Here is a 19049-nt window from a genome sequence, read left to right as displayed (position 1 = left end):
TCAGTAACATATTTTCACTAACAACACTCCTATCTGTTTAATAAGTGATTTGCTTCTGTTAAAAATCTTCACAGTACTTCATAACTGGAAACAGGCAATATTAACTATTGGAGTGTGATGGAATCAGGTACTGGAAGAAGGAGTTTCTTTCTTGTGTTCTTTATTCATTCCGGTTCAATACCTCAAACTTAATGGAGTGGCATTTGCAATATAAAAATAAGGATTTTAAAATCATTAGTAAGTAGACTAGATTCTCTTAACCAATTATTTTGTAAAATGATGATAAATCAAGATGCAGCTTTAAGCAACAAAAACAATAAAAAATAATAGAGTTGAGTTTGTTTAATTATTGGCAGAATGCTTTCCCAAGAACAGGTGAGAGATGTGCTCATTCATTTCTATGGTAACTAGAGGTGCTGCTTGTATATGGAATGATCCAGAATCAAACTGAATCAAGCCCTCCAGAAGCAGTGGGGTCAATAACTCCTGATTGCTCTGTGGAAAATTATAAGGAGACAATTTCCAGTGAACCACAAACCTTTAGGCTTGAAAAATGTTTTCATTTGATTTACCTTACTTGGCTTCTTAAGTTTTATGACATTTAAGTGGAAGATAGGATACGGAGACTCCAAGTTTAGGGAGAGTTTATAGTCAGGACTCCTGCCATCAGGTTCTGTTAAAATGCTATCAGCTTGAACCTGAGCTAAGTTAGGAAGTGCAGATGCCAAACATATTATATATGGTAATGTGCATGAGAACTCCCTATTCATTTGTGCTTCCCAGCACTGTGGATACATGTGAATGAAATAGAATCTATTGTGCTCTTGACTTTCAGTACCATTTTTGACAGACAGTAAAGATCACATATTGAAAAATGTATTTGACGGAATGTATTATTTATACCCAGCCTCAAAGTTCAATGAACCCCAAATTGACCCTAGGATAATTTTCCACTCCCCGTCTTGCTTGTATGATGTGTTTCCAGTACCTTTAAATGTCTCTGTGTAATGGAATTGAACAGAAACTAGAAAGCAGAGCCAATTACTCATAATGTTTTCCTTGAGGATTAGACAAGATGACGTTATATAATATTTCCCCCTCTCTCTGGTGTCAATAACCCTGAAATGATTTTGTCTGCACTATAAAAAGAATATCCTTTGGGAACATCTGAGTAATTCCTCTTGTCCCCGCATGAGGGGCCTCTTGGGCAGGTTTCCAAAAGATCTCTCATTTTAATTTTTTGTCAACCAATCCAAGTTCTCAGATTTATTTGAAACGGTTTTTCAAGAGACTCTTCTGACATTAAAACTCTCTGTTGGTATTTTCACAGCGTATTCCATCAGGGGGAGATGGCGAGACACTGAAATTTTTTGGCCAGTCTATTCACGGAGAAATGGATTTAAATGGTGACGGTCTGACTGATGTCACTATTGGGGGCCTTGGTGGTGCTGCCCTCTTCTGGTATGTATTTTAATAACAGCCAATTAATCTGATCCACAACATTCACAAATTAACATGACACATTACTGAGTCCTTGCCTGAGTGTGTGTGTGCTAAATTGTGTCTTTGCAACTTCAGACTCTGTGACCCTATGGACTGCAGCCTGCCAGGCTCCTCTGTCCATGGGATTCTCCAGGCAAGAATACTGGAGACGGTTGCCATACCCTCTTCCAAGGGATATTCCTGACCCAGGGATTGAACCCCAGTCTCTTATGTCTCCTACATTGGCAGGCATGTATTTTAATAACATCCAGTTAATCTGAAAATATTTTACAGGTAGGTCAGGAAGATGCCCTGGAGAAGGAAATAGCAACTCCAGTAATCTTGCCTGGAAAATCCCATGGACAGAGGAGGCTGGCAGCCTGCAGTCCATGGAGTCACAAGAGTGATATATGACTTAGTAACTAAATAACTAGAGCTCAGAGTATGATCAGAGTTTGTATACAAAATATCCATTTCTTTTTTTGCTCCAATATTCAGAAAAAAATTATGTAGTTTGGGAATCCGAGAAACTGATAAATCTTAAAAATAAAGCACCTGTATTAAAAGAACAAGTAGAATCAACTCTTAATGTGGGTTATCTATTATGTGATTGTCATTCCGCTTAGAGGAGGGGATAGGGGAAAAGAGGGCCTCATACAGGATGTATATAAACAAGAAAGTTTCCCTAAATTTAAGTTACTTACAAGCTTTTAGGGATAACTGACTCTCATTCATTTACATAGTGCATAGAACTAGATGTTTGTGCATCACTGACTGACTGTATTGTTGGTCAAGTGTAAAAGCATCTACAATAGTGTCTTCTCTCAGTCTTTAGAATGCCTGCATCCCCAAATTAATTTCAGTTAATTGTAACATCCTCATCAATAGATATGTTCACTAATGCCATCTAATTAATTAATTAGCTTATTAATAAAATAAAAAGTTATTAATTAATGGAATTAATAACTAGCTTTAACTAGTTAAAAGACAATTTCAAAAGTGTTCCATTTTTTAAAATGTGATTATTTCAAATAAAAAATGTAAATAAAATCAATAAAATATCAATAACCTCATGAGAAATTTGTGTGACAATTTTGAAAAATGTCACAAACTTTGTTAAAACATATAAAAGGATTTAATAAATTAAAAATATTTTCACCTATGCCTTGATGGAAAGTCCATATGTTGATTCTTTCAAATTAATCATTAGTTTAGTGCAATTCAGATGGTCTTCTTTCAAACTTTATGTAGAAGGATAGTAAAGAAAATTATGAAAGAGGTGAAGATAGAGACTTGAAAAATATGACTGTCATAATTTAAGATAATCCTTAAGAACTAATGGTCAAATAAAAGTTGTACACTAAACTACACAGAGAGTAACTATTATGCTTTTTAAAAACTTTTAACTGTGCAGCAGAAAGAAAGGAGAATGCTAGGCAGCATGATCTGTGACTTTTGGGGAAGCCCACTGAAAACCAAGGCTCCAAACCAAAGTCATCAGTTTTGGGAACAACAGATACATTTAGTTTTTCTTTGAACTGCTAATTCTGGGTTAATTCATTAGGATAATCTTTACCCACAAATATTTATTGTATTCACCTCCTTGTATTAAAAAATGTACACCTGTTTTAAGGACAATTTTTATTCTCCAATTTGTGTCAAAGGCTACTTTCAAAGCTCTGAAAACTTGTTTCTGGCCTCTCCTGCCCCCAGTCAAGGCTTTATCATTGATGGGCCAATGACAGAGTTAGGTTCCCGACATCACACAGCAAAATGGACCAAACCAGCATAATAAAACACAAAGACAGAGATTTGCAGCGCTGAAGGGGGAACTCTGAGTGGGTACAGCTGGCAGGCGATAGATAGAGGCCCACACAGTAGTCAGGGATGTCCGGGAGAGTCCAATCCTGTGGGCTAGACTGAGCCATAAATGCTATAAAGATCTGTGTGGAACAGAGAGGAGGTGTGTGGTGGGAAGAGATCGAGGCAACCTTAAGCCTGAAGGACCCAAACTACACACACTCATTCACTCATTCATTGCTGGTGAAAGGGCAAACTGGTCAAAACCCATTATCAGGCCTTTGTCACTAAAGTGTTAAAAAGCCTTAATATGGTGCTTGCTTCGGCAGCACATATACTAAAATTGGAACAATACAGAGAAGATTAACATGGCCCCTGTGCAACGAAGACACGCAAATTCATGAAGTGTTCCTTATATTTGAACCAAATCAACAAAATTAGAAATGAAAATGGAGAGATCACAACAGACAATGCTGAAATACAAAGGGTCATAAGAAACTACTACCAGCAGCTCTATGCCAATAAAATGGACAACTTGGAAAAAATGGACAAATTCTGAGAAAAGTATAACTTTCCAAAACTGAACCAGGAAGAAATAGAAGATCTTAACAGACCCATCACAAGCAAGGAAATCGAAACTGTAATCAGAAATCTTCCAGCAAACAAAAGCCCAGGACCAGATGGCTTCACAGCTGAATTCTACCAAAAATTTAGAGAAGAGCTAACACCTATCCTACTCAAGCTCTTCCAGAAAATTGCAAAAGAAGGTAAACTTCCAAACTCATTCTATGAGGCCACCATCACCCTAATTCCAAAACCAGACAAAGATGCCACAAAAAAAGAAAACTACAGGCCAATATCACTGATGAACATAGATGCAAAAATCCTTAACAAAATTCTAGCAAACATAATCCAACAACATATTAAAAAGATCATACATCATCGCCAAGTGGGCTTTATCCCAGGAATGCAAGGATTCTTTAATATCTGCTAATCAATCAATGTAATACACCACATTAACAAATTGAAAGATTAAAACCATATGATTATCTCAATAGATGCAGAAAAAGCCTTTGACAAAATTCAACATCCATTTATGATAAAAAAAAAAAAACTCTCCAGAAAGCAGGAATAGAAGGAACATACCTCAACATAATAAAAGCTATATATGACAAACACACAGCAAACATTATCCTCAATGGTGAAAAATTGAAAGCATTTCCCCTAAAATCATGAACAAGACAAGGGTGCCCACTCTCACCACTACTATTCAACATAGTTTTGGAAGTGTTGGCCACAGCAATCAGAGCAAAAAAAGAAGTAAAAGGAATCCAGATAGGAAAAGAAGAAGTGAAACTCTCACTGTTTGCAGGTGACATGATCCTCTACATAGAAAACCCTGAAGACTCTACCAGAAAATTACTAGAGATAATCAATGAATATAGTAAAGTTGCAGGATATAAAATTAACACACAGAAATCCCTTGCATTCCTATACACTAACAATGAGAAAACAGAAAGAGAAATTAAGGAAACAATACCATTCACATTGCAACAAAAAGAATAAAATACTTAGGAGTATATCTACCTAAAGAAACAAAAGATCTATACATAGAAAACTATAAAACACTGATGAAAGAAATCAAAGAAGACACAAATAGATGGAGAACTATACCATGTTCATGGATTGGAAGAATCATTATTGTAAAAATGAGTACACTACCCAAAGTAATCTATAGATTCAATGCAATCCCTATCAAGCTACCAACGGTATTCTTCACAGAACTAGAACAAATAATTTCATAATTTTTATGGAAATACAAAAAACCTCGAATAGTCAAAGTAATCTTGAGAAAGAAGAATGGAACTGGAGGAATCAACCTGCCTGACTTCAGGCTCTACTACAAAGCCACAGTCATCAAGACAGTATGGTACTGGCACAAAGACAGAAATATAGATCAATGGAACAGAATAGAAAGCCCAGAGATAAATCCACGAACCTATGGACACCTTATCTTCGACAAAGGAGGCAAGAATATACAATGGAAAAAAGACAACCTCTTTAACAAGTGGTGCTGGGAAAACTGGTCAACCACTTGTAAAAGAATGAAACTAGAACACTTTCTAACACCATACACAAAAATAAACTCAAAATGGATTAAAGATCTAAATGTAAGACCAGAAACTATAAAACTCCTAGAGGAGAACATAGGCAAAACACTCCCCGACATACATCAGAGCAGGATCCTCTATGACCCACTTCCCAGAATATTGGAAATAAAAGCAAAAATAAACAAACAGGACCTAATTAAACTTAAAAGCTTTTGCACAACAAAGGAAACTATAAGCAAGGTGAAAAGACAGCCTTCAGAATGGGAGAAAATAATAGCAAATGAAGAAACAGGCAAAGGATTAATCTCAAAAATATACAAGCAACTCCTGAAGCTCAATTCCAGAAAAATAAATGACCCAATCAAAAAATGGGCCAAAGAACTAAACAGACATTTCTCCAAAGAAGACATACAGATGGCTAACAAACACATGAAAAGATGCTCAACATCACTCATTATCATAGAAATGCAAATCAAAACCACAACAAGGTACCATTACACGCCAGTCAGGATGGCTGCTATCCAAAAGTCTACAAGCAATAAATGCTGGAGAGGGTGTGGAGAAAAGGGAACCCTCTTACACTGTTGGTGGGAATGCAAACTAGTACAGCCACTATGGAGAACAGTGTGGAGATTCCTTAAAAAACTGGAAATAGAACTGCCATATGACCCAGCAATCCTACTGCTGGGCATACACACCGAGGAAACCAGATCTGAAAGAGACACGTGCACCCCAGTGTTCATCGCAGCACTGTTTATAGTAGCCAGGGCATGGAAGCAACCTAGATGCCCATCAGCAGACGAATGGATAAGGAAGCTGTGGTACATATACACAATGGAATATTACTCAGCCATTAAAAAGAATGCATTTGAATCAGTTCTAATGAGATGGGTGAAACTGGAGCCCATTATACAGAGTGAAGTAAGCCAGAAAGATAAATACCAATACAGTATATTAACGCATATATATGGAATTTAAAAAGATGGTAACGATAACCCTATATGCAAAACAGAAAAAGAGATACAGACGTACAGAACAGACTTTTGGACTCTGTGGGAGAAGGTAAGGGTGGGATGTTCTGAGAGAATAGCATTGAAACAAGTATACTATCAAGGGTGAAACAGATCACCAGCCCAGGTTGGATGCATGAGACAAGTGCTCAGGGCTGGTGCACTGGGAAGACCCAGAGGGATGGGATGGGGAGGGAGGTGGGAGGGGTGATCAGGATGGGGAACACATGTAAATCCATGGCTGATTCATGTCAATGTATGGCAAAAACCACTACAATATTGTAAAGTAATTAGCCTCCAACTAATAAAAATAAAAGAAAATAAATAAATAAATTAAAAGCCTTAATATGTTCTTTTTTAAAAATTTTACCCCCTTATTGCAAAATTCATACTTAAATTGAAGAAAGTAGGGAATACCACTAGACCATTCAGGTATGACCTAAATCAAATCCCTTACAATTATACAGTGGAAGTGACAGGGATTAGATCTGATAGGCAGAGTGCCTGAAGAACTATGGACAGAGAGGTTCCTGACTTTGTACAGGAGGCAGTGATGAAGACCATCCCCAAGAAAAGAAATGCAAAAAGGCAAAATGGTTGTCTGAGGAGGGCTTATATATAGCTGAGAAAAGAAGAGAAGCTAAAGGTAAAGGAGAAAAGGAAAGATATACCCATTTGAATGCAGAGTTCCAAAGAATAGCAAGGAGAGATAAGAAATCCTTCCTCGGTCATCAGTGCAAAGATATAGAAGAAAAAAATAGAATGGGAAAGACTAGAGATCTCTTCAAGAAAATTAGAGATACCAAGGGAACATTTCATGCAAAGATGGGTTCGATAAAGGGCAGAAATGGTATGGACCTAACAGAAGCAGAAGATATTAAGAGGTGGCAAGAATACAACAGGAGAACCATACAAAAAAGATCTTCAGGACCCAGATAACCACGATGGTGTGATCACTCACCTAGAGTCAGACATCCTGGAATGAGAAGTCAAGTGGGCCTTCGGATGCATCACTACAAACAAAGCTAGTGGAGGTGATAGAATTCCAGCTGAGTTGTTTCAATTTCTAAAAGATGATGCTATCGAAGTGCTGCACTCAACATGCCAGCATATTTGAAAAACTCAGCAGTGGCCACAGGACTGGAAAAGGTCAGTTTTCATTCCAATCCCAAAGAAAGGCAATGCTAAAGAATGTTCAAACTACTGCACAATTGCATTCATCTCATAGGCTAGCAAAGTAATGCTCAAAATTCTCTAAGCCAGGCTTCAACAATATGTGAACCGTGAACTTGCAGATGTTCAAGCTGGATTTGGAAAAGGCTGAGGAACCAGAGATCAAATTGCCAACATTCACTGGATCGTTGAAAAAACAAGAGAGTTCCAGAAAAACATCTACTGCTTTATTGACTATGCCAAAGCCTTTGACTGTGTGGGTCACAACAAACACAACAAACAGTTGTGTTTCCACAACTGTGTGGAAAATTCTTCAAGAGATGGGAATACCAGACCACCTGACCTGCCTCCTGAGAAATCTGTATACAGGTCAAAAAGCAACAGTTAGAACTGGACATGGAACAATAGACTGGTTCCAAATCAGGAAAGGAGTACGTCAAGGCTCTATAATGTCACCCTGCTTATATAACTTATATGCAGAGTACATCAGGCAAAATGCCAGGCTGGATGAAGCACAAGCTGGAATTAAGATTGCAGGGAGAAACATCAATAACCACAGATATGCAGATGACACTACCCTAATGGCAGAAAGCGAAGAAGAACTAAAGAGCCTCTTGATGAAAGTGAAAGAGGAGAGTGAAAAAGTTGGCTTAAAACTCAACATTCAGAAAACTAAGATCATGACATCTGGTCCCATCACTTCATGGCAAAATAGATGGGGAAACAGTGGAAACAGTGAGAGACTTTATTTTGGGGTGCTCCAAAATCACTGCAGATGGTGACTGGAGACATGAAATTAAAAGATGCTTGCTCCTTGGAAGAAAAGCTATGACCAACCTAGACAGCATATTAAAAAAGCAGAGACATTACTTTGCCAACAAAAGTCCATCTAGTCAAAGCTATGGTTTTTCCAATAGTCATGTATGGATATGAGAGCTGGACTATAAAGAAAGCTAAGCACAGAAGAATTGATGCTTTTGAACTGTGATGATAGAGAAGAATCTTGAGAGTCCCTTGGATTGCAAGGAGATCAAACCAGTCAATCCTAAAGGAAATCAGTCCTGAATATTCATTGGAAGGACTGATGCCAAAGCTGAAACTCTGATACTTTGGCCACCTGATGCAAAGAACTGACTTAATTTGAAAAGACCCTGATGCTGGGAAAGACTGAAGGTGGGAGGAGAAGGGGAAGACAGAGGATGAGATGGCTGGATGGCATCACCAACTCAATGGACATGAGTTTGAGCAAGCTCCAGGAGTTGGTAATGGATAGGGAGGCCTGGCATGCTGCAGTCCATGGGGTCACAAAGAGTCGGACATGACTGAGCAACTGAACTGAAAATTTTTTAAAGGTACAATCTATGATTAGAGATATATGATCTTTAGAATAATCATAGTGCTGTAGGTTTTAGATTTTTTTTAAGGAGTTAAGATACATATCCAATAAGAGAAGTTTGAATAAATAGATTATGGTTCATGCATTTGTTGGAATAGTATGCTGCTGCTGCTGCTAAATCGATTCAATCGTGTCCGACTCTGTGCAACCCCATAGATGGCAGCTCACCAGGCTCCTCAGTCCCTGGGACTCTCCTAATGTTCTCAAAAAAACAGAAATATTGGAAAGTTGCTTATAATATTTTTAAGTAGGTATGCTTATGTATATATCTGGGCCAGTGTTTGTATATGCATATGTGTGTTTATCTATCTATCTATCTATCTATCTATCTATATATATGTATTTGAATGGTGATTAGTGCTGGGTGATAGAATTACAACTGATTTGTATTTTGTTTCTTTTTTTATGTTTTCCTATATTCTATGGGTAAATATTTTTACGAGAAAAAAATATAATTTTTTTACATGCAAAAACATTAGCAAAGTCCTATATATTCACAAGATCATTGTTGTTTAGTTGCTAAGTCGTGTCTGACTCTTTTGCAACCCATGGACTGTAGCTCACCAGGCTCCTCTGTCCAAGGGGATTCTCCTGGCAAAAATACTGGAGTGGGTTGCCATTCCTTTCTCCAGGGCTTCTTACCGACCAGGGATTGATCCCACATTTCCTGCATTGGCAGGCGGATTCTAAGAGCCAGTCTGATTGCAAAGCAGAAGCCAGATAAAGGTATTTAACAATTATACTGGCTTCATTCTAAGGCGTTGACCTCAGGCTCCATATACTCTCTTTGCCTAATTTTGGATTACTGTCTTCTCACTTTGGATTAGTGGAAATCACCGGGCATTGGAATTAGAAAGACTGGGTTTAAATCCTAGTTTAAATCCCTGGACAGCTTCTGACAAAATAATCTCTCAAAGTCTTGGTTACATATAAAGCAGAGAAAATAATATGTCTTGTTATGAAAGTTAATTTAAAATGTAAATGAATAATAAATGGCATGTATATAATAATAAATAGCAGAGTACTTCTCGTGCTATTCTGTTTCTCTTTCCCGGAAACAGGAGCAGGGCTGACCCTACAAGAAGAACAGACAAGTATTAGAGTGCAACAAAGTTGTCCAGGGGTCCTCTGGCCTCTTCCCAGGTTGGGAACAAACTCAAAGGTGCTGAAATATGGTTTTGGTTCTGAGTTTGCACCTGGCCACTTGATTTCATCTCTTTTCTATCATAGCAAATCACAGTTCCTTGGCCTATCAATTGTAGGGAATGAAAATTAATTTTCCTTGTACCTTTCTGATTTCCTGGCTGAGACTTCTGTAATCAAAGACAGATTAACAGAAAAAAACACTAAAACAAACAAAAACCAGAAAATACCCAGAGGTTTATTAGAACACATATACCTCATGTATACATGGGAGATATTGAATAACTCTCTGAGGTAGCTTAGAATTCACACTTAAAAATTACCTTAATAGGAAAGGAAAGGGAGATGTAGGCCTCTTAGGGAAAATAAACAATTTTTAGGAATGATGTATAATAGGCCCTTAAAAGAATATATGGGAGGTAAAACAGTTTGTAACAAAGTTTGTCTGGGTGTGGTGTCCCCTCCAGCCTCCTCTTCTGTGACAAGTCAATCTTCTCTGGTTGATGACACTCCTGGGAAAGGATTTATGACAACTGAGTTTTCTTTAGAGGATGCATCTTTAGGCAGTTAATTGGAGTTCTGAGAAAGTCTCTCAGCATTTGTTGTATTTTAAGTGCCTGCAGTTCAAATGATCAGTATACCAAAGTGACATGCTTTGCGATGGCATGTCCCAAACTCTTATATTTTAGGGTGACATATTCTGTCACCCTTCAGAACCCAATGCCTAACTTGGTTCCAGAATAACCAGGGTGTCTTCAGAATGTCAGATATAATCTCTTCTGTATCAAAGCTTCATGAGAGAAAGGCATCCTGAGAACCCATGCTGCATACAAAGAAGAATCATCTCAGATGACTCACTTTGCACTCCCAAAAGGATGGCCATGCATTAAATGTAAAAATAAGTAGTGACCCCCCATGGCTTATGCATTTGCAGGTCTCGAGATGTGGCTGTTGTTAAAGTGACCATGAATTTTGAACCCAATAAAGTGAATATTCAAAAGAAAAACTGCCGTGTGGAGGGAAAGGAAACAGTGTGTATAAATGCCACGGTGTGTTTCAATGTGAAATTGAAGTCCAAAGAAAACATGGTTTATGAAGCTGGTAAGTGTCATATGTACAGAAGTACTTTGGAGCAGGAGGACAGTGTATTCTATTGCCCCCACAGGATGAATCCAGTAAGATAGTGTCTTCCCCTCAGTGATAGGAATTTTACATCACATTTGCCTCTGTGAACATACTGAACCTTGAAAAAAATTTTAGTGTAGAAGGAATGGGTTATGGAACCTGTAAATTCTGGAGCAGAAACTACATACTTATATTTGGTTGCCTTCCATAGTTGGCTTCCGTATTTCTCCTCTGGCTCTCCTATTTACTCTGAACATTCAAGTGCTAGAGAAAGAGAAAGAGACACCAATTCTAAGGCAGAGTTGAAGACTGGGCTCTCTCCAGTAAGACTGATATTACAAAGGACCTGAATGGCCCCACCTTCCTGAGATCTCTGCTCCAATCAGAAGGTGACCCTTGTTTTTTAGGGTCAAACAGATCCCATGTGTGTTCTCAGGCACATTACATCAGCCTGGGTATCCCTTTTTTGCCTATATTCTACAATTCCTAAAGCAGTTTTTAATGATATTGACACATGTTGGAGCCAAAACTGTGAAGATCACTGCCTGCCCAATAGTAGTTTAGTCTGCAAACCAAATATAAGTAGAATGAGAAAAATGATTAATCCTTAAAATCTATTTTTCTTAGTGTATACTACATGTGCCCATTTATGATCTGCAGTAGACCTCTGACTGGAAGATAAATGAGGTATAGGAATGTAAAATAATGACTTACATTATCATATGCAACATTATTTGTCTTGTTTTTATAAGGTAATTAAGCAAGGAAATAAGAAAGATTGTTGCCTTCATATAAGGTATAAGGCCTAACTTGTTTTCCTTATTGTGGTATGCTTATTTTATTAAACTTTTATTTATTTAGCTTATTTTATTATATCCTTTGAACAGTCAAAAATGACATCTTTTATAATATGTTTAAAATATCATTAATGTATATTTTTGCCTCTGTTGAAATACAACATAGTCAATATTCTAAACAGGGGTCTAACATTTCTAAATTAACAAAAAAAAAGCTAAGTGAAAACCCAGTAAACATACCCACATGTTCAAGAAATTAGGTGGTATGTAGGTAGGTGTGTGTACACATACAAATACATTTTAAAATAAGTGTAATTAAACATTAAAAGCCTTGCAAACTTGGAGAGTTCTTTAGAGTTCCTCAAGATTACCTTCATGACTGCAAATACCATTGTACTACAGTAGTGTGAATATGCTGAATAACTTGTGTTGACTGGTTGCTCTAGAGATTTTTCTATAATATTAATGAGCTGGGTCATATGATAATAACCCCAAATGAACATGTCTGCCAATTATTCTTTTTTTATTTTTATAGATATGCAGTACCGTGTCACATTAGATTCTCTAAGACAGATATCACGGAGTTTTTTCTCTGGAACTCAAGAGAGGAAGTTTCAAAGAAACATCACAGTTCGAGAGTCAGAATGCACTAAGCATTCCTTCTACATGTTGGCAAGTAAATCATATATAATAGCTGACTTATTCCAGATCAAAATAAAATAGAGATGCCTTATTTCAAGTCAGTCAATCTTACGTTTACTTCAAAGTGCAAATCATGAATTAAACTTGGTTCACTTTTCTTAGAAAATCATAGATCTGATTTTCTAATTTCTAAATATATTTCATAAAGCTATCTTTCATATTTCTTCTGTATGCTATCAGACATCCATATATTATAGAACAGTAAAAGGCATGGTGCACCAGTTGATAGAGATCTTGTATTTCATTCATTTATTCATTTCATTCATTCATTCTTTCAACTTGAAAGCATCACTGAACTTTTGTAGGCTTTGTCCATCAATTGTGGCTAAGGTTAAATGCCCTGAGGGGAACTGTTGGGCCTTATGCTTTCTGGGTTCTGTTTTTGTCCATTGAACTATATGTTTCACTCTTTGACTTTAGACTGAAGGAAAAATATCTGGCATTTTCTGTCATCTGTAAGCTTTATGCTACCTGTTTCTATTTTAGTGGATGAAGGAGCCTTGGAAAGCAAATTATTAACCTCGAGAGATGGCTGCTAAGCCAGTTTGAACCATTTGAAATGTATTTTATTGCATCACTGTGTACATGGAGCAAGAGTCTCTTAAAATGTATGTGACACTAAAGAAAAAGAAAAGAAGAACAGATGTACTGAGAAAAACCCTGATGTTAGTAATGGAGATTGAAACTTAGAGACTTGAACATGATCTTGGAATTTTAAATGAAATAAGCCTATTTGCCCCCACTTCTGACTTATTTCATTATTCCTGATGTATTCATGTTTCATATTTTGAAAATATTGTAGTCAGGGGCAGGAAAGTGACAGAAGATATGCAAGCTGGTGTGCCATGTTTATTCTTCCTCAGTAATTTTCAAGTTAATATTCCTCATGACATATATCAAGATAAGCATTTTTGGTCAATATTGAATTCAATCTATGATGAGAAAAATAAAAATGGAGTTAATTTCCTATTTGCTTCATCAGAATTGAAACTTTAGGAGTTAGGACTTGGATAAAATTTGAAAAGGTGTGAAGCCAGATTTGGCAGTGTCTCCAACCTACTCACTGTTGTATATATTTCTCCAAAAATTTAGCATCTAGCTACATCTAGGCACTGGTATTGAAAGGAATGAACTAGTTTCAAAATTTCCAAAATACTTCTGGATTTTGATGGATACTTTAACGTTTGTTATAGAGTCAGCCAGCCGGGAATTTGTAGCCCAGCTTCCCTACATTCTGAATAATTTTGGCAAAGTGGTTTAGTCTCTTAGAGGCTCAGTTTTATTTATCTGTAAAATAAAGATTGTAATTATTTTGTGTCTTGGAAGATTGTTGAAATAATTCTCAATAATGTGTATAAAACTCATAATTCTGGTCATGCCATAAATGATGGCTGTCACTGATGGTAATAAAAGCAATATTGATCACATTCATATTATTTTCATATCCTTTTACATTATAAAATTTTTACAACTCAAGGTATATATCATATTAAAGAAATGCAACTCAGTTTAAAGAAGGGTTGCTCTCTTGAAGTTGAGAGATGTTCCTAGAAGTATTACATAATGTTTTTTAGCTCAAGGTCTCAAGAGAAATGATATTGTTATGCAAGTAGCTTGAAGTTGTACATCCTGACATGGCCAAGTACAACCTATCCATCATTCCAGCAGGCCTGTCTGAGAACCTGGATGTGAGTCAGCTGGTCACAGTCAGAAGCCTCTATGTTCTGGAAGTGTCCCTTGTCAAGGCAGAAGGGCAGTCTCTCTCTAGTGAAGCAAAAGCTTAATCAGGTCATATGTCAGATCAGGAGCACGAGAAGGTCCAATAAGCCTGATCCATGGGGCAGAAGAAGAAAGCCATCACAGGGCCCAAGGAATATGATGCCAATGACATATTCTGTGTTTTGACCTCTAGGACAAGCATGACTTTCGGGACTCTGTGAGAATAACTTTGGATTTTAATCTTACCGATCCAGAAAATGGGCCTGTTCTTGATGATTCTCTACCAAATTCAGTACATGAATATGTAAGTCAGATTTTTAAAATTTAGAATGCCTATTTGTGAATATATTAGGAAAAAAACCTGAAACATATAAACAGATGCACACACACAAGCCTAAAGCAATTATATTAATTTTTTTTTTTAAGGCATTAGATTTTTCTAGACTTTTCTCAATTCTTCTTACTTCCTTTTGCTGGAGTTTAAGGGAACTTACAAATGACACCTATTTTTATCTTTTCTGAATTTAGGAGCAATTGAACATGGGTTGGCCAACCGGAACTCCCCTTTATTACCAATGAACACTGGGTTCCAGGGCATGGTTTGAGTATAATGGGGGTCCTCCTACAGAGCCAGGCTGAGGCCACAGGTAACTAAATAGGTCATCAGCAGTACTCACTAATCTCAGGCCTTCCGGAGGACCCACTTTGTAAAACTTGCAGAATGGAAATGTGATGTATGCTTCCTGCTGGGCTCACCACTACCCCAACAACGGAAGACAGAGGAAGAGACTAAACTGTGCTCATCTAGTTTATGCTTCCAAGTTCAGACTAGTGTCTGATCGCTGCAAAAGAGTGAGATTGTGAGTGTGGCACTGGTGGAGTTTGTTAGTCATTCAGGCATATCTGATTCTTTGTGACCCCAGGGACCACCAGGGCTCCTCTGCCCATGGGGTTTTCCAGACAAGAATACTGGAGTGGGTTGCCATTACCTTCTCCAACTAGTGGAGGTGAGATGGGAAATTCGTTTTCCCCTGCACCTATCTTCTGCCTTCCCTTCCTTCCTTACAAATATATTTACTGAATGTCTTTCATGTTTCAGGCATCAGAACTTGCAGTTCTAACCTAGGAAACAAGTATTAGGCAGTCGTTACAGGACATGCCCTGGAGGAGAACTTCAGAGCTCAAAGGGAACTTCTGCTACACTGAAGTATCAAGGATTAGAAAGCGAAAAGTGAAAGTCACTCAGTTGTATCCGAATCTTTGTGACCCCATGGACTATATCGTCCATGGAATTCTCCAGGCCAGAATACTGGAGTGGGTAGCCGTTCCCTTCTCCAGGGGATCTTCCCAACCCTCCCTGGAACTTAGGCCACTGCAGTTGAGACCTGAAGCACAGGAAGATTTTTCCATCTTATTAGAGGAGTGGAGAAGGCAGTGTTCCAAGAAGAGGGATGCATGCCAAGGTTCAGAGACATAAAAGAAACTCAGTAAGCTTACTAGTGCTGCTGAAGCCAAAGAGCAAGGGCAGAAGGTGATGTGAGATGAGACAGGCGGTACAGGCAGGAGCCAGATCACCAGGACTTTGTGACGCTGCGCAGACTTTAATTGTTCCTGAAGAGCCGAGGAATGCTCTTGATGGCTTTAGTTGGTTTGGTGATAGCACTGGATTTTGGGGGGTTCTTTGAAGAATTACTTCAGCTGCAAGGTGGAAAATGTTTGGAGGGAATCAAGAGTGGGTATGGAAGACCAGTCAGGGAGTTGTTGCTTTAGTTCAGAGGAGCAAGTAAGAAGAGCTGGCTAGAGATAGAGGTGGAAATGCAGAGGCAAGGAGGTGTGGAAGATATTTAGAACAGAGAAGAGTGGATGGTTCTTGGTGATGGGTTGGATAAGGGGGAGGGGCTGAATGAAGAAGAGGAGTCAAGGAAAGCGCCCAGTTAGGTGGCTTGATCTTTTTCTACCTGCTTGACTGAAGCTATTATGACCTTAAGTATTTGATTCTTTTAAACAGAAAATCTCATGATCAGATTTGAGTGTTACAGTGTTCTCTCATAACTTTGGATCCTGGAGTACTTGACTTATTTCTTTGAAACTGTTCAGTTCTGGCAGATGAAAGCCAGTGAAAAACATCTGTGAAAACTGTGCATTCCTTAAAAGACTGGAAAAATTTATAGCCAAAAGTAAAAATTATTATTTTCCCCTATAAATTATAGGAACAACTATAAAAATTCCTTATGATTTCTGCAGTGAAATCTGTTCTCTTTATGACCTGCTTATTTTGGAAATATGTCATTTCTTTTATGCAAGTTCATAGGTAATTTTCAATAATGCCTAGCTAAATTTTGAAAAATTGCTTTTCTGTGACTATTTCAGATTCCCTTTGCCAAAGATTGTGGAAACAAGGAAAAATGTGTCTCAGACCTTGCCTTGGATGTATCCACCACAGAAAAGGGCCTGCTTATTGTCAAGTCCCACAATGATAAGTTCAATGTTAGCCTCACGGTCAAAAATAAAAAGGACAGTGCCTATAACACCAGAACCATAGTGAATTATTCTCCAAATCTAATTTTTTCAGGAATTGAGGTAAACCTTTACTTTTAAATTTATTTATTCTTATAATAATCATGCATTGAACCTACTTTTCATACTACTGGGGTAACTTTTATTACATTGATTTTAGAAGACTAGAAAGCATTTTGTACAAAACTAGCACTTACTAATGATGAAAGGACCAAACTTTTTTTTTTTAAAAAAGTTTTTGTTTTGATGTATTTCTTTAGAGGTTGTATGACTCTTCTTGGATTCAATATCCAGAAAGGATAGCTGATGTACAAAAACTGTAGGCTTCACAGAAGCCTTACATCACTGAAATTGAGACTAAGCCAAGAAAAAATAAAGTCAAAGAGGTTAACAGAAGGGCAGAGAAGGAGCAGTACATTTGCTGAACAATAACAAAACATTTATGTGCATAAAAATCAAGATACCATTCCCCATTTTCTATGCACGATCCTTACATTGGCAAGGGAGTTGTATTAAATGACTATGTCTCATTGTCATGACAGAAGGGTTTTTTTTTATTATTATTATTTTGGCAATAACATACAGCTGCATAAGATGCTCTATCAGGATTAATTAATACTTCCAAATTTGAACTTTGCTTTTAATTATGATCTCTGAATTAACTCCCCTGAATTAAAACTCCGTGTATATTTATATGAGTTAGTACTATATATGATTCATATTAAAACCAAGTATGCTTAATATATATAATACTAAAACTTTAATTGTCCAGGTTCTGTAAATTCAGATTTTCACTGACATGTGTGTGTGTGTGTGTGTGTGTGTGTGTGTTAGTTACTCAGTCGTGTCCAACTCTGCGACCCCATGGACTGTAGCCCACCAGGCTCCTCTGTCCAAGGGATTCTCCAGCCAAGAGTACTGGAGTGGGTTGCCATTTCCTTCTCCAATTTATTAGGACATCACTCAGGAACATGATACTAAGATAGACTTAAAAAATATCCTATATTACTGGCACATAGTTTAGATTCAGTAAAGAATGTTAAATAAAAATCTCAATGAGCAAAGCAATGCCAGGAAAATAGTACCCCTGAATTTTTCTGAGAAAAGAGGACTGTATTGAAAGTCACTCTCTGTATCTTCTTCAACTGACTTCATGGCCTTGGCAGAGAGACAGAGAAATCAATGAAGCCTCTCTCTAAATACTTTTATTTACAGTAACAATCCTAATAATGATAGTTTTTTCTTGAGTCGTATTATGTGCCAGACACTGTTCTACAAGCTTTATTTATTTAATTCTCATTAATTCCTTTGCAAGTAGGGTGTTACTATACTACAGAGATTCTAAGATAAACCCTTTTTTTTACACTTAAATGCTTCTGTAATTGCATTTTACAATATATATGCTTATTTTACAGGAGGCATTATTGTTTCCTTTTTGTTGTATGTAAAATACTAGTGGGTCTAACATTCAAAGGCATTTCAACTTGATGAGATAGAGTTTGACTAACCCTGGTAAATGGCAAATCAGACCCAGAGAAGAGAGGATTCCTGATGAAGATAAAGCTAACAGTGTGGGCCTCAGAGTTTAAATCCTGGTGGTCCCAGGTCAGATCTCAAGCTCTTACCCACTTCTTCAGTGACGACCATTCACTGTGGACTTCCACGTGGTCATCCTGTAGGTGTGGATCATTTCCTACAGACACCTACTCACCCTGAGGCAGATGGTGTTAGTCCTCCCGGTTTTCAGTGGAAGATCCTGTCCTTACATTTCCTTGAGCTGTGGGACAGGTGATCTTAGAATACTGAGACTTTCCCAAAAACTATGCTGCGAAATCTTAGCAAGGCAGCCGCTAAGGCACAGCTGGGAAAATCTGAGCTCAAGTATTTCAATCAATTCAAGTATTTCAGTCAAGTTCAAGTATTTCACCTGCGTATCTGATCTAATTCTGTTTACTTTCTCTTCCTAGGCTATCCAAAAAGACAGTTGTGAATCCAATCATAATATCACATGTAAAGTTGGCTATCCTTTCCTAAGAAAAGGAGAAATGGTAAGCAGATTATAGAAAATACATGT

General features: G+C 37.5%; 1 protein-coding gene and 1 non-coding gene across 3 annotated transcripts in view; both read left to right on the top strand.

Annotated features, from left to right (window-relative positions):
* ITGA1 (integrin subunit alpha 1) overlaps positions 1-19049 on the top strand; it is a 163124-nt gene that overhangs the window by 119454 nt on the left and 24621 nt on the right. For both annotated transcript variants that reach the window (XM_043887636.1, XM_043887637.1), the window contains exons 15-20: positions 1331-1461; positions 11050-11216; positions 12573-12709; positions 14652-14762; positions 16829-17038; positions 18943-19023. In XM_043887636.1, the coding sequence (XP_043743571.1) occupies positions 1331-1461; positions 11050-11216; positions 12573-12709; positions 14652-14762; positions 16829-17038; positions 18943-19023 (837 nt within the window). The remainder of the gene's footprint in view (positions 1-1330; positions 1462-11049; positions 11217-12572; positions 12710-14651; positions 14763-16828; positions 17039-18942; positions 19024-19049) is intronic.
* LOC122684027 lies at positions 3596-3702 on the top strand. The gene has a single exon (XR_006337923.1). It is a non-coding gene; the product is annotated as a U6 spliceosomal RNA (small nuclear RNA).

This window comes from Cervus elaphus, chromosome 25 (genome assembly GCF_910594005.1).
Source record: "Cervus elaphus chromosome 25, mCerEla1.1, whole genome shotgun sequence".
Classification (NCBI taxonomy): Eukaryota; Metazoa; Chordata; class Mammalia; order Artiodactyla; family Cervidae; genus Cervus; species Cervus elaphus.
Note: the sequence above shows the minus strand (reverse complement) of the source record. Positions and strands in the feature narration are given on the sequence as shown.